We start from the raw sequence: 16,494 nt of genomic DNA on the forward strand, positions 1-16,494 counted from the left end.
GGTCGTTTGCCTTACCAGCAGGTTACCATGTTTCAAGAAAATCGAAAATGGCACTTCATTCTGCACAGAATCTTATTAAACTAAAATTACACCACTTACATTTTTGATTAACTGAGTGTTATTTAGATACACATACATGTACAGTATCAGTACAATGAGAATAGTGGTATGAATAAATAACAAAATATTAGTTTGTCTGTGATATGATTGCAAACTTCACGAGGTGAGATATAAATCATATTTGACAACAAAACAAAAAATTCTATTTATTATATAACTTTTGGCAATTTACCTTTATTTTTAAAATGCCAGCAGCAAACTTGTTCCGGCTTTCTTACATTGAAGATAACACTTTCTACAATGGCAGTAACCCATTTTAGAGTGAAATGGTGAAATTTTTACTCTAAAATGTGTTATTGTCACTGAGTGACTGATAACACTTATTTCACTGATATTTTAAGATATTTCACTAAATGTTATAAATATAATAAAAATGTGTCGTAACCTAACAATACATGTATAAACATAATAAGTGTGTTGTATCCTATGGTAACATGGTTACTGTATGTGTATTCTGTGGTAACCTGTACATGGGTTACCAAACACATTGCTTATTTTAATGCCTAAAATGTTTGTTTTGTTTTTTATCTCCATTTGTTCTTTGTGCATCCTCCATGAATGTCTATAATTTTTTGTTTCTTTTGTTTAACTAGAGCACACTGATTTATTAATCATCAGCTATTGGATGTAAAAAAATTAGTAATTCTGACACTTAGTCAATGGAGGACACCTGCTACATTTTTCCTAATGCAGAAAGGGATCTTTTATATGCACTTTCCCACAGACAGGAAAGCCCATACTACGGCCTTTGACCAGTTGTGGTGCACTGTTTGGAATGAGAACAAATCCAATCAGTTGAATAGATCCGCCGAGGTGGTTTGATCCTGTGACGCAAGCACCTCAAGCGAGCACTCAACCGACTGAGCAGCTAAATCTATAATTGTTGTTACGTACTTGTATAAATTATGACGGGTTTTTTGACAATGTTTATCTTTGTATTATGAATTTATATTTGTTGATACACATAAATACAGGTATAGGTATATGACATTGTTATACGAGTGGCATGTCATGGAATAAATATCTATAAAGCAACAAAAAAAACACCAGCATCACCCAACCTTTAAAACATTTCTAAAAAAAAATTTTTTTTTAAATGTTTCAATCTTTTTGTTTTGTTTTGTTTACAGATCCTGTGAATTGTGAACGCTATCACTGCTGCCATGGAGCAGGAGTTCACAGTGTTGTGTTGCCATGGATACAGAGTATCCACAAGTTTATATCTGATGGTAAGTCTTCTGTTTAAAGGCACGTTCTCATGTTCTACTAAATTTCCCAACTAAAGCTTGCCTGAAAAAATTCATTTTTGATTTGACCGGCGTCGTGGTTAGGCCATCGGTCTACAGGCTGGTAGGTACTGGGTCCCAGTCGAGGCATGGGATTTTTAATCCAGATACCAACTCCAAACCCTGAGTGAGTGCTCCGCAAGGCTCAATGGGTAGGTGTAAACCACTTGTACCGACCAGTGATCCATAACTGGTTCAACAAAGACCATGGTTTGTGCTATCCTGCCTGTGGGAAGCGCAAATAAAAGATCCCTTGCTGCTAATCGGAAAGAGTAGCCCATGTAGTGGCGACAGCGGGTTTCCTCTCAAAATCGGTGTTGTCCTTAACCATGTGTCTGACGCCATATAACGGTAAATAAAATGTGTGGAGTTCATCGTTAAATCAACATTTCTTTCTTTCTTTCTTTCATGTTTGATTTGTCCTAAAAAGTACTTCATTCAGCCAGTTACAGCGGACATCGTATTCCAATACCTATTGAATTTTCATATGAAGTTGAATTGTGGCTGTGTAGCCACAAATATTTTTTTTATATATTTCAGTTTTTAATATTTTCGGTCAAGAGTCATTCCAAATGTGTTTATCTGTATTTATATTTCAAACATGTTTAGGTAAGATAGTGTTTTAGATAACAAGAAAGAAAAAAAGGATGTGTGTTTATTTTGTTGGGTGTGGAGTGGGGGGGGGGGGGGGGGGAAGAAATGGAACTTTTGCTAGGGCTGAAAATTTGGGATAGGTATTGAGATGTGTGACCAGGACAGCATGCTTGAATTGTAAGTAAATATAAATATAGATATGTTTTTTTTTTAAATTAGAAATGTTTCTAGTACTACTGGAGCTTAAATTTTATATTTAATAATGTTTAATAATGTTAAATAATGTTGACCTTTTGGTTTCAGTTGATGGTGGGTGTGCTGGACTGCCTGAAAATGAGGAGTGTGTTGTTGAACACCTTGTGTGTACAAAACCACTGTCTGCAAGGTTAGTGCTGCCTTGACAGTTAAATGTGTAAATCAGTCTCTTTCACAATGTTACACTCAACTTGCAAACCACTGTCTGCAAGGTTAGTGCTGCCTTGACAGTTAAATGTGTAAATCAGTCTCTTTCACAATGTTACACTCAACTTGCAAACCACTGTCTGCAAGGTTAGTGCCTGCCTTGACAGTTAAATGTGTAAATCAGTCTCTTTCACAATGTTACACTCAACTTGCAAACCACTGTCTGCAAGGTTAGTGCCTGCCTTGACAGTTACATGTGTAAATCAGTCTCTTTCACAATGTTACACTCAACTTGCAAACCACTGTCTGCAAGGTTAGTGCCTGCCTTGACAGTTACATGTGTAAATCAGTCTCTTTCACAATGTTACACTCAACTTGCAAACCACTGTCTGCAAGGTTAGTGCTGCCTTGACAGTTACATGTGTAAATCAGTCTCTTTCACAATGTTACACTCAACTTGCAACCATTGCATTTCTTGTGTGTACAAAACCACTGTCTGCAAGGTTAGTGCTGCCTTGACAGTTACATGTGTAAATCAGTCTCTTTCACAATGTTACACTCAACTTGCAAACCACTGTCTGCAAGGTTAGTGCCTGCCTTGACAGTTAAATGTGTAAATCAGTCTCTTTCACAATGTTACACTCAACTTGCAAACCACTGTCTGCAAGGTTAGTGCCTGCCTTGACAGTTACATGTGTAAATCAGTCTCTTTCACAATGTTACACTCAACTTGCAAACCACTGTCTGCAAGGTTAGTGCTGCCTTGACAGTTACATGTGTAAATCAGTCTCTTTCACAATGTTACACTCAACTTGCAGCCATTGCATTTCTTGTGTGTACAAAACCACTGTCTGCAAGGTTAGTGCCTGCCTTGACAGTTAAATGTGTAAATCAGTCTCTTTCACAATGTTACACTCAACTTGCAACCATTGCATTTCTTGTGTGTACAAAACCACTGTCTGCAAGGTTAGTGCCTGCCTTGACAGTTAAATGTGTAAATCAGTCTCTTTCACAATGTTACACTCAACTTGCAAACCACTGTCTGCAAGGTTAGTGCCTGCCTTGACAGTTAAATGTGTAAATCAGTCTCTTTCACAATGTTACACTCAACTTGCAACCATTGCATTTCTTGTGTGTACAAAACCACTGTCTGCAAGGTTAGTGCCTGCCTTGACAGTTAAATGTGTAAATCAGTCTCTTTCACAATGTTACACTCAACTTGCAACCATTGCATTTCTTGTGTGTACAAAACCACTGTCTGCAAGGTTAGTGCCTGCCTTGACAGTTAAATGTGTAAATCAGTCTCTTTCACAATGTTACACTCAACTTGCAACCATTGCATTTCTTAACATTCTTTGTCATCGTTGATTTAATGTAGCATTTAATATAAATATATTACTATACTGAGAGGCATAAATAACGCAATGGGTATTTCACTGAATAATATCTTATAGAAATGTTAAATCATATATTTTGAGTATGCGGACAAATGACACATTGGTAATAACTAAGTGAAAGAGGATTTTGTTCAAATCAGATTTTTTAAAATAATAAAATGAGTTTTCAGCAAAAAGCATAACTTGTGTGTTTATTGCAACAACACAGCATTGCATATGAAAATCATTTTGCATGTGCATTACCTGCTCTCGTTTCCTTATAAAAGCAACAATTTTTGTGTGTTTTCTGTCTTTTTTTAATATGCTATGGTAAGTAACGTTAAAAATTGAAGTTTTATAGCCAAAAAACCTGTTGTATTTTTTTTGTTTAAAACCACATTTTATTAAAAAAAAATCCTGATTTTAACAATATCTTCTTTCAGTTACAGTTGTTACCAGTATGTTATTTGTCTGCATTCCTAATACTGATGACATAATATTTCTGTAAGAAAATATCAGCGAAATACCCATTGCATTATTTATGCCTCTCAGTATACTGGTATATTACTAAGTTACTTATTTAGTTTTAAATGCATTGTCTCTAAGCATACTGTATGAAATGTGTTATTATATGAATGCTAATGTTTTATCTTTGGTTTATTGTATGTAGATTTTTTGTTTAATCACAGTGCTAGTTTTAAGGGTTATTTTTTTCTTGCTGAATTTGGCAAGATATAGGTGTAACAGTTTAAGTTAATTGGCATTGAGGTCTACATTAGTTTGGCAACTACAATAATTTGGCATTTGGCTCCATTTCTCACTAAGTATGTCTTAGATCAGAGAAGTGTGAAACAGTTGTGCCAAATCCTCTTGCTGCATGTAATTTTAAAAAAACAGAACATTTTAAATACTGTAATTTTATATTTAAATTTTCAATTTTGTTGTTGTTGAGATTAATCATGAATTAAAAAACAATTAGTTTATATGTGTGTGTATGTGTGTGCGTGTGTGTATATGTGTGGGAGGTTTGCTGTTTGTTTTGTTTGTACACCAAACTAGTTTATAGTAAGCAAGATATTTTAATTCTGAAATTCATGTTCATGTTCATTTATATTTTATTCATCCATCCATCCATCCATCCATCCATCCATCCATCCATCCATCCATCCATCCATCCATCCATTCGTTCATTCATTCATTCATTCATTCATTCATTTAGCCAACCATCCAATCACTTATTTATTTTATTCAGTCATTCATTGACCAACCCTCATTCATTCTTTCACTCATTCATTCATTCATTCATTCATTCATTCATTCATTTTAGGGGTGGTAAAGCATTCACTCGATGTGTGGTCGGTCTAGGATCGATCCCCTTTGGTGGACCCATTGGGCTATTTCTCGTTCCAGCCAGTGCTCCACAACTGGTGTAACAAAGGCCGTGGTATGTACTATCCTGTCTGTGGGATGGTGCATATAAAAAATCCCTTGCTGCTAATCAAAAAGAGTAGTCCATGAAGTGACAACAGCGGGTTTCCTCTCACAATATCTGTGTGGTCCTTAACCATATGTCCGATGCCATATAACCGTAAATAAAAATGTGTTGAGTGCGTAGTTAAATAAAACATTTTCTCTCATTCATTCATTCATTCATTCATTCATTCACTCATTCTCTCACTCATTCACTTTTTTCTCTCACTCATTCTCCTCACTGGGATCATTCAATGATCCCACTCATTTGTCGCCCTTCCCTTGAGGTCAGTGTAATGTTTCCTAGCCGTTGTTTGCTTTTTTTTCTGCAGTCCTCCAGCTCCTATCCTGGGAATGGATATTGTCAATGATCCCACTGAGCTCAGTCTGAAACAAACACTGCTTGCTCTGACCAGCGACATGGAGTTTGTCGCCCTTCCCTTGAGGTCAGTGTAATGTTTCCTAGCCGTTGTAGTACTACTAACTAGGGAATATTTATAAAAATTTAATGTGGGTTTGGCAGGTAGGAGACTGATCTCAGTCTAAAACAAACACTGCTTGCTCTGACCAGCGACATGGAGTTTGTCGCCCTTCCCTTGAGGTCAGTGTAATGTTTCCTAGCCGTTGTAGTACTACTAACTAGGGAATATTTATAAAAATTTAATGTGGGTTTGGCAGGTAGGAGACTGATCTCAGTCTAAAACAAACACTGCTTGCTCTGACCAGCGACATGGAGTTTGTCACCCTTCCCTTGAGGTCAGTGTAATGTTTCCTAGCCGTTGTAGTACTACTAACTAGGGAATATTTATAAAAATTTAATGTGGGTTTGGCAGGTAGGAGACTGATCTCAGTCTAAAACAAACACTGCTTGCTCTGACCAGCGACATGGAGTTTGTCGCCCTTCCCTTGAGGTCAGTGTAATGAGGTCAGTACTACTAACTAGGAATAATGTTTCCTAGCTAAAACAAACACTGTTGTAGTACTACTAACTAGGGTAACTATAACTTATTTAAAAATTTAATGTGGGTTTGGCAGGTAGGAGACTGATCTCAGTCTAAAACAAACACTGCTTGCTCTGACCAGCGACATGGAGTTTGTCGCCCTTCCCTTGAGGTCAGTGTAATGTTTCCTAGCCGTTGTAGTACTACTAACTAGGGAATATTTATAAAAATTTAATGTGGGGTTGGCAGGTAGGAGACCTGGTCTAAAGCAAACATTGCTTGCTCTGACCAGTGACATGGAGTTTGTCGCACTTCCTCTGAGGTCAGTGTAATGTTTCCTAGCCGTTGTAGTACTACTAACTAGGGAATATTTATGAAAATATAATGTGGGGTTGGCAGGTAGGAGACTGATCTCAGTCTAAAACAAACACTGCTTGCTCTGACCAGTGTCATGGAGTTTGTTGCCCTTCCCTTGAGGTTAGTTTAATATTGTGTTTAATACAGTGTTTGCTAACACAGGGCTACTAGAATGTTTACAAAATCCACTAGCCATGGGATCAGTGATTTTAAAAATTTACTAGCCATGGTTAAAAATTCATTAGCCCTACTTTACTTAATACAGTTTTACTAATAGTAATAACTGGATATGTTACCCAAAGAGATTAAAAACACAAATAGTGGGGGCAGCATATTCATATTTACAAAATAGACTTAAATGCAGCATTTGACAACTTGTTTTCACTAGCCGTCGGGCATGGCAATAGTAGTTATTTACTAGCCCAACATTGAATATCACTAGCCATGGGTGTGGGACTACCATAATTTAGAAGCCCTGGCTAACCACTCTAGTACTACCACATAGGGAATAATTTAATTTAGTGTAGGGTAAACTCTGTAGGTGGGTAGGCAGGAGAAGACTGACCAATGTCAGGGAGTTATCAACTTTCCTATGAGGTTAGTTTAATACAGATTTAATCTGATTTGTGTGGCCATTGCAGTACTACCAACTAGGGAATATTTTAAAAATTTAGTATTGAGTAAACTGGGGGGGGGGGGGGGGGGGGGGATGTGTGGGTCAGTAGAAAGGAGGCTGATCTCAATCTGAGTTTGTCGCCATTCTGCTGATGTTGGTTTACCAGTTTATCCAAACATACCCCAGTGGTTCGCTTGATGTGCGGTCGGTCTGGGCTCGATCCCTATTAGGGGCCTATTAGGCTAATTCTCATTCCAGCAGGCGCATCACGACCATGGTATGTTTTATCCTGTCTGTGGAATAGTGCATAGAAAAGATCCCTTGCTACTAATGGAAAAATGTAGTAGGTTTCCTCTCTAAGACTATATTTCAAAATTACCAAATGTTTGACATGCAACAGCCTGATGATCAATAAATCAATATGCTCTAGTGACACGTTAAACAAAAACAAACTGTAAACTTTCTGCTGAAGTTAGTGTATCAATCTTATCCTAACTCAGGGTCATTCTACCAGCTCAGGGCCATTTTTTTTAATTGAGGGGATAAACTACTTGGGTTCAGTGTTCAAGATTACATTTCTTGGCCAGTATCCCAAATGGATACTAACATTTCAAAATCTGGTATCCCACCTGAGAATTTAGTATTATATGGCATCCCAGTGGGATACTGGGTTCTTGAAGTCTGGTATCCAAAATTAAATTCTGGTATCCCGGGATATCGGGATACCGTTAATCTCGAAAACACTGGGGTTGATTGGATGGTATTTGTTGTTTCTCCTTTTTTTCCCCCGATGATGGTGAAAAGGAGGTTGGAAAACACTGGTTAAACTTGTTAAATATACTTCCAGTTTCCTTCTTGCTACTTTCAATTTCCAAGTAATAAGAAGCTAAAAGAAGTATTTATTCAAACTACTAGTACTCGAATATCTCTCAGTCAGTTCATATGTTAAATTTTCCACTTTTATTATTTTGTTTTTATATGCCCATCTATAATGAGTCGTATTAATGGTATGGCATTGTCCGTACATCTGTATGTCTGTTAACTTTTTCCTGTCCGGACCATATCTTGCATACAGATGCAAGCCTTATATAGCTGTGTTTCTGCCAGAAAGAAATTTTGGGTATGGCACTATGGAAGTGAATGCAACCACAGCCACAGTCAACAGAGGATATGGAGGGCCTCCCCAAGAAAGAAAATGGGTTACGTTTAGGGTTAGGGTTCAGAAAATCATACATTAATGATAAGAGTAATTAATTTGGTCAAAATATTATCTGAAAAAAATAAAATCTGCAAAACATTTTGGGTATGGTGCCATACCCATTTTACCCTCTGGCAGAAACCCTGCATAGAGGAAGAACCTGGGATGGTGGTGTGTCACATACAATTACTAGGTCATAATTAGAATCGAATCATACCCGTAACATATTCGTTAATATCTATGGTTTTCCATCAAACTCCTGACGGGTGTATCATGTACCTCACTGGTACTCTTGTTATAATTCAGAAATACTTTAAAGTCAGTCTGTAGACTTTAAAAAAAAAGAGTTGAATTTTGGATATCAGACTTAAAGCAGCAGTGCATATAACAGAGATGTCCTTTCATTAGCTTTATATCTGATTTTAAAGAAAAAACCAATTTAGCATAAAATAATTTTTGCAAAGAGGACTAAATTTACCTTGAAATGCTGAAAAATTAAATTTATTTAAAAATCAATTTTTTTTTTTTTTTTTTCTTTTAGATCTTTCAGCTTTTATTTTCAAATGGGTATCATTCCTGAGTAATTGTAGCATGCTTTCTTGAGAATTAAACATTATTAACAGATCACCAGAAGTTCATTGTCTTGATTCGTGTTTATTACAATAATTCTCTTGCAGAATTAAGCACCACAGTCCGAGTGCAGTCCTGTTCTCTGATTCACCAGGCAGCTCTGTGGAGTCTCCTCTTCGGCAGCTGTACAGAGAACCATTCCATAATCACATCGAGCGAATTCTGCAGAGGAACTCTTCAAACCCATTACTTAAGTAAGTGGAGGTGTTCCAGAATATCAGTCTCATCGATGGGGGGGGGGGGGGGGGGGGGTAGAAGGGGTGGCATTGAATAGACAGTCAAACCTGTGTTAAGCAGCCACCAAAAGGAATCTTAAAAAGCTGCCTTTTAAGACAGGTGGTTGCTTCATACAGGTCAGTTTATAATAGATTAATATTAGAGGATTTCAAGGGAGGATAAAATGGGTCCTCTTAGCACAGATGGTTGCTTAATATAGGTGGCCACAATAGCAAGTTTGACTATTTTTAATGAGACTGCTACTTAATTTTGTGCTGAGTATAGATGTAGTTGAAATGAAATTTTATTTGGTATAATTAAAAAAGATACAAAAAGATTGCTTCTTGGCCTCCCTCATCCACCCTCCACCCCTCTGTGATAAATTCTGGAACAGTCATTATTTAATACCTAAAAGATTAATTAAAATCTTAATAGAATAATACACACTTCACTCCTTAACATGTAGGAAGCCATTTGCGTCAGTTATGTGATCTAATAGTAATATAGTCAGCATTTAATACTTATTTAGTGTCATTTGTTAAAGGAGTGAGTGAAAAGGTTGCAGGGGGTGGAGGGACCGTGGCGAGATGTGTCCCAAGTCGTGCTCCCCTAGAAAATATATTCACAACCCCACCCCCCCTTACCTTTTTCTCATTTCATCCAATGCTTTACAACTCATGCTAAAATGTCTTGGAAATGTTAAAATTTTATCTGCATTTTACAAATTTTTTGTTGCAAAATAATACAAACCTACTAGAAAAAAAACATTTGTTTTTTGTCTGTACTACAATTAACAATGAAAATATTTTTTATTATTTGGTTGGTTAAGTAAGGGAGACAACAAGCTAAGACATTTTAGCAATAACATAAAATATCTGTTTTTCACTATTAATTCCAATTTTTTAAATGTTCTTATTCTTTTTTTCTTTTTTTTTAAATAATGGTAAAAAGTATTGAATTTCAAAAGAAATAATATCTGATTTTTCATAAGGAGCTTTTGAAACTTAATTTAAATGTTTTAAAGGCAAGTTATCCTTGATAAAAGATCCTGTTATTAAAGTTGTTCTTCACTTTGTTTAAAGGTCTGGTAAAAAGTCTGAATTGAGTCAGCAGGAATGTTTTCAGCTGCTGAGTCGAGCCACACAGGTGTTCCGAGAAGAATACATCCAGAAACAGAGTCTGGCGCACCTTGAAATAGAAACACGGTAATAGCTTGTTTATAAGAAATATCGTGTAGGTTTCTTCACAGACCTGTTACAGATCAGGATGCATCCTTAGCTCGCTGGTTGATCATATGCTATCTTGTCTGTGGTATGGTGTATATAAAAGACCCAATGCTACTAATGGAAAAATGTAGCAGGTTTTCCTCTCTAAGACTTTATTTCGAAATTACCAAATGTTTTACATCCAAATCCAACTGGCCTCGATGGCGTTGTGGTTAGGCCATCGGTCTACAGGTTGGTAGGTACTGGGTTTGGATCCCAGTCGAGGCATGGGATTTCTAATCCAGACCCCGACTCCAAACCCTGAGTGAGTGCTCCGCAAGGCTCAGTGGGTAGGTGTAAACCACTTGCACCGACCAGTGATCCATAACTGGTTCAACAAAGGCCATGGTTTGTGCTATCCTGCCTGTGGGAAGCACAAATAAAAGATCCCTTGCTGCCTGTCATAAAAAGAGTAGCCTATGTGGCGACAGCGGGTTTCCTCTAAAAACAGTGTCAGAATGACCATATGTTTGACGTCCAATAGCCGATGATAAGATAAAAAATCAATGTGCTCTAGTGGCGTCGTTAAATAAAACAAACTTTACTTTATCCAAATCCAATAGCTGGGGGCTAATTCACTAAACTCGCACAACTTCGCAGTGTAGTGCTACAAGACTTGCAAAGAGGATGCTTTGTTGTCTAGCAGAGCCTAAGAGACCTTTGTGAATTGGGCCCCAGATGATTAATAAATTAATGTGCTCTAGTGGTGTCGTTAAACAAAAATAAACTTTAACTTTGCTTGAGGTGCGATCGATGGGTCATTTGATCAACTGCCGTTGATAGACTTGATTTTTCTCTCAGTGCCATCTAATGAACTAAAATGAATGAATGTTAAAGGACACCCTAGCACAAAGAAAACTAAGAAAAAGGTATATGAACAGATAAAAGCCGATACAAGTATTTTGTCAAAACAGTGTATTGAGCCTCACAAGTGGTACATGTGGTACGTGCTGTTCTGTATGTGGAAAAGTGCATTTAAGAGATCCCTTGTTACACTTATGGTAGGAGTAGCTTATGTGCCAGCAGCATCTATCTCTTTCAGCTGGTCAAAGGCTGTGGTATGTGTTTTCCTGTCTGTTGGAAAGTACATATAAAAGATGCCTTGCTGCATTAGAAAATGGGTAGCGGGTTTCCTCTGATGACTACGAGTTAGAATTACCAAATGTTTGACATCCAGTATAATAGCTAATGATTGATTAATCAGTGGTTTCTTTCAGCTAAGAATCAAAATAATCAAATGGTAAGCACCAAATAGCTGTAGTTTAAAATGTGCCGAGTTGTCATGAAAAAAGTATTGCTTTTCTTTTGGTCTCGATAACATGCAGTTAAACAAAAATATTACATCTCATAAACTTTGGTCAGTTGTGTTTTGGAATACATGTATTTAGAATAATAAACTTTAATTTGTCTATAAATTACCGGATCTGTATTTCGTACTAAATTTGTTACTTGTGCTACTAGGCATTATGATTACTGTATTTCTACTGTCGGAAATGTACAAATTTATGATTATTATATTTCTACTATCTGAAATGTATAATATTATACATTTCAGAACTATTTAAATAATAAAAGGTGGTGACACATTAGTAGCCTGTGAATGATGTTTGAAATTTTTTTTTTTACTTTGAGTCAAAATTAATAAAATATTCTCATTCTGTATTTTCGGTAATAATATGATTTTGTGTTTTATTTTAAGTGTGCGTATTTTGCAAGAACAGAAAAAACTACAGCTCAGTGATATACAGAGTCTGCAGGAATCTAGAAACATTCTGCGTGACAAAGCACAAGGAATCGCAGAAAAAATTGAAACTGCCCGAGATGAACAAGAGAAAATTCTGAAAAGGTATTTTTCAAAAGTGTATTTTTAATTTTACATTTTTATTGTAATTATCCCACAAGTGATTCCAGTAAAGAAAAAAAAAGAAAAAAAGAAAAAAAAAAATCCCACCATTTTACTTTTAAAAAATTTAGAATATTTTCATGAAACATTTTGGAATGTTGCTAATTTCTGAAGTTGTTTTTTGCCGAAGTACATTTACTTTAGTTTTGTCCATAAAAATTAGCATTTAAATTCCTATATCTACTCATTGGATGTTTTTGAGAAGCATGTCAAAAATACAAAATAAAATGCTGCAAAACTTGAGTATTAAAGGCTGTAATATGTACTATTCTGTGTGGTGGGGGGGGATCTAGCCCAGTGGATCGATCCCGATCAATAGGTCCATTGGGCTATTTTTCGTTCCAATCAGTGCGCCATGTCTGTAAAAACAAAGGCTGTATGTGGTATGTGCTATCCTGTCGGTGGGATGGTGCATTTAATGGGAAAATGTAGCAGGTTTCCTCTCTGTGACTATGTCAAATTACCAAATGTTTGACATCCAACAGTCTATGATTAATAAATCAATGTGCTCTAATGATGTTAAACAAAACAGACTTTACTTTTGATGTGTACTTGGTCTCATTCCTGCCAGTGCACCACAACTGGTATTTCAAAGGCTGTGGTATGTGCTATCCTGTCTGTATGATGGTGCATATAAAAGATCCCTTGCTACTGATGGAAAAATGTAGCGGGTTTCCTCACTAAGACTATGTCAAAGTTACCAAATGTTTAACATCCAATAGTCAATGATTAATAAATCAATGTGCTCTAATGGTGTCGTTAAACAAAAGAAACTTTTAACTATTCTGTCTGTGACAGTGTGCATATAAAAGGTCCCCTGCCAGGGTTTCTGCCATACCCAAATTATTTTGCAGATTTTTTGTTTAAGTTAACCCTTTTTGACAAAATTAATAACTCTTATCATTACTGTATGATTTTCTTAACCCTAACCCTAATTTTAACCTATTTCTTTCTGGGGGAAGCCTACCATACACCCTATTAACTGTGGTTGCATGCAGTTCCATAGCACCATACCCAAAAGTTTCTTTCTGGCACAAACACTGCCTACTGTATATTTGGTAGGAATAGCCTGTGTAGTGGCATGGCATCTATGTTGTGATAGTCTCCTAATCTCTCATTCTCCTTGCTTACAATTCCCCAATGTAAAGGGCAGATCCAAGGGAGGGGCCCCCTTTTAAACTATTTATTTACAATTTTCATTGAAGTGCCCTTTTCAGAGAGTTGCTCCATGTGCCCTTTTGTCCTTTGTCCCACCTCTAAAATGTTTCCTGGGTCCGCCCTTGATGTGTTGGGGTTTCATTCAAGAATTTTGAATTAATTTTCCTTGCATTCTGTGTGTATGTGTGGTGTGTGTATTGTGTGTATTATGTGTGTGTGTGTGTGTGCATGTGCGCGTGTGTGTGTGTGTGTGTGTGTGTTTTTTCTTTAATCAGTAAGGATAATTACTAAATTTAATGTCTTATCAGGTTGGAATCTGTTACACGCAAGATTCAGTCACGGATTCCCATGTTGTCCGATGCTGAGAAAACCATGCAGCGAGAGCTGAAGCTGATCAAAGCAAATCTTGAAACCTACCAAAGGAGTCTGGAGCAGGTGATGCATATAAATTAAAACTTTAGTCATTATATGTAGAGAATAACTAGTTAATGACGTAAAATTGGGAAATTTCTAATTTGGCCTGAACAGGATAAAGCCGATATCCTATGTCATTAACTAGTTACTATCTTTATCCTGCAGACCATAAAAATTAAGGGGAAAAGCTATTATTTCTGTTATTTCAGTTACACTGTACGATGACCTTGAGGTCAAATGAGTGATTTTGGAATGTGACGTCAAAAGTCATATCCTGCTACGATACATTTATGACTTTGCTTTATCAGTCATCATAATCGGGCAACAGAAACAATGGTTGCAGTATAAATATATATGCAGCTATTAATCCAGTAATGGCTTTGCTGAAATTAGAAGGAGATAAAAACTGTCTACCGTATACACAAATATTTTCGCGACTAAAATAATTCGCGATCGGGCTTTCATTTTACATTATCGCGAGGAATTATTTTTGCGATTGTGTCCCCCGATAATAAAATCAAAATTACCCATATTTCATTTGCCAAACTCTTTTTCAACGACGATTTCACGCACATGCTGTCAGCAAGACGTCAATGTTGTATGTTTGTCTGATAAGACATGTTATTGGTGGAACACGCACATGTGAGACAGAGAATTGGAAAACGCAAATATCAGAAGAAATAATTTTTAATTATTGGTGGTACCCAAAAACTTCCATTCAAGGTTACAAAGAAAACGAACAAAACTGAGGTTACGTAACAACAGACTTATGCGCAACTGTGTGTCACTTCGATCAAATCCACGTGACCAGGCAGGTTTACAGAATCACGTGACCTCGTGACCTTGCGGACCTCTGACTGCTCGATTCTGATATGGGTTGGTAGTGTAGAGATAAGACTATATATTATAAGGTAAATAATATTATACCAAATCAGAAATAAGTTCGTGCGTAATTAAATTTGCGGTGCTATCAACGTGTTCGCGATTTTCGCGGTATATTTTATTCGCGAACATATTTGCGTATACGGTATTTTAAGATTTATTCCAGTATTTAACAAAACACGACAGACAATACAATAAAGATACATGTATTAACAATTGGATTATAGGTTTAGGTTTGGTATCCAATGGTAACTGATTAAACAATGTGTTGTAGCTTTTCATTTTTTTCCTATATTTAGTTATTCCTATATGTATGTACACAAAATGTTCAGGAGGAAAGTGTCCAATAGCAAAAAAAATATAGCTTTCTTCTTCTTCTTCTTTTCTGCTAGGTAAAAACCCATGAGATTTGTTTTAGGATGGGTGGGGGTGGGAGGGGGACACTCAGAATAATCTCGCTACTCCTAGGTTCAGGCCTGAGAATACATTTTTCATATTTCCTTATTGTTATACAGGTTAGCATCAAGCAGAAGTATCAAGAACGACAGTTGTCTCAAAAGACTTTAGAATCATCGAAGAATATCGGAGTGGACCAGAAGCAGGTTGTCCAGCTGAGAGTAATCATAAAACACGAGTGAGTCCACTTCCATAAACAATTACACATGCAGTCAGACTTTCATAACCACACTGTAGTGTAGACAACTTCTATAAACCTTCACCAGTATAGTGCACTTTCGTTAATACTCATCGTACACTGCAATTTCATAAACACAGTCCACACCGACCAGTACAGTCCACACCGACCAGTACAGTTCACTTCCATAAACACTGACCAGTTAGTCCATTTATGTCCACACCAACCAGTACAGTCCACTTCCATAAACACTGACCAGTTAGTCCATTTATGTCCACACCAACCAGTACAGTCCACTTCCATAAACACTGACCAGTTAGTCCATTTATGTCCACACCGACCAGTACAGTCCACTTCCATAAACATTGACCAGTAAGTCCATTTATGTCCACACCGACCAGTACAGTCCACTTCCATAAACACTGACCAGTTAGTCCATTTATGTCCACACCGACCAGTACAGTCCACTTCCATAAACATTGACCAATACAGTCCACTTCCATAAACATTGATCAATAGTCCATTTCCATAAACATTGACCAATGCACTCCACTTTCATAAACATTGACCAATATAGTCCACTTCCATAAACATTGATCAGTGCACTCCACTTTCATAAACATTGACCAGTTAGTCCATTTTTGTCAACACTGACCAGTACACTCTACTTCCATAAACACGGTCAACACTGACCAGCCATTCTACTTTATTCATTTGAACTTATTTACATGCTTATATTCAATTAAGGTTGAAGCACACTGTCCTATCTTAGCAGCTCTCTGGGCTGTCTGTTCAGGACAGTTATTAGTGCTTAGTTATTAGTAGCTAGTGAGAGAGAAGTTGGGTGTAGTGGTCATATGCCTGTCCATTGAATTGTTAAAACGTGCTGTGGGTGGGAGCCGATACCGGGGTGCGAACCCAGTACCTACCTATGTCTGATGACATAACCACTATAGGTAAACAAAGGCCGGTTAGTTCACTTACATGAAGACTGACCAGTACTGTCTATATTAATATTATGGTCAGGATAGG

At 36.9% G+C, this 16,494-nt stretch overlaps 1 protein-coding gene across 1 annotated transcript in view; it reads left to right on the top strand.

Moving 5' to 3' along the window:
• LOC121368398 (nucleoporin 88-like) overlaps window positions 1–16,494 on the top strand; it is a 38,185-nt gene that overhangs the window by 20,030 nt on the left and 1,661 nt on the right. Inside the window, exons 7-14 of the mRNA XM_041493102.1 lie at window positions 1,251–1,349; window positions 2,304–2,385; window positions 5,581–5,694; window positions 9,038–9,184; window positions 10,289–10,411; window positions 12,171–12,317; window positions 13,841–13,967; window positions 15,344–15,462. Coding sequence (XP_041349036.1) covers window positions 1,251–1,349; window positions 2,304–2,385; window positions 5,581–5,694; window positions 9,038–9,184; window positions 10,289–10,411; window positions 12,171–12,317; window positions 13,841–13,967; window positions 15,344–15,462 — 958 coding nt within the window. The remainder of the gene's footprint in view (window positions 1–1,250; window positions 1,350–2,303; window positions 2,386–5,580; window positions 5,695–9,037; window positions 9,185–10,288; window positions 10,412–12,170; window positions 12,318–13,840; window positions 13,968–15,343; window positions 15,463–16,494) is intronic.

Source organism: Gigantopelta aegis, chromosome 3, assembly GCF_016097555.1.
Source record: "Gigantopelta aegis isolate Gae_Host chromosome 3, Gae_host_genome, whole genome shotgun sequence".
NCBI lineage: Eukaryota > Metazoa > Mollusca > Gastropoda > Neomphalida > Peltospiridae > Gigantopelta > Gigantopelta aegis.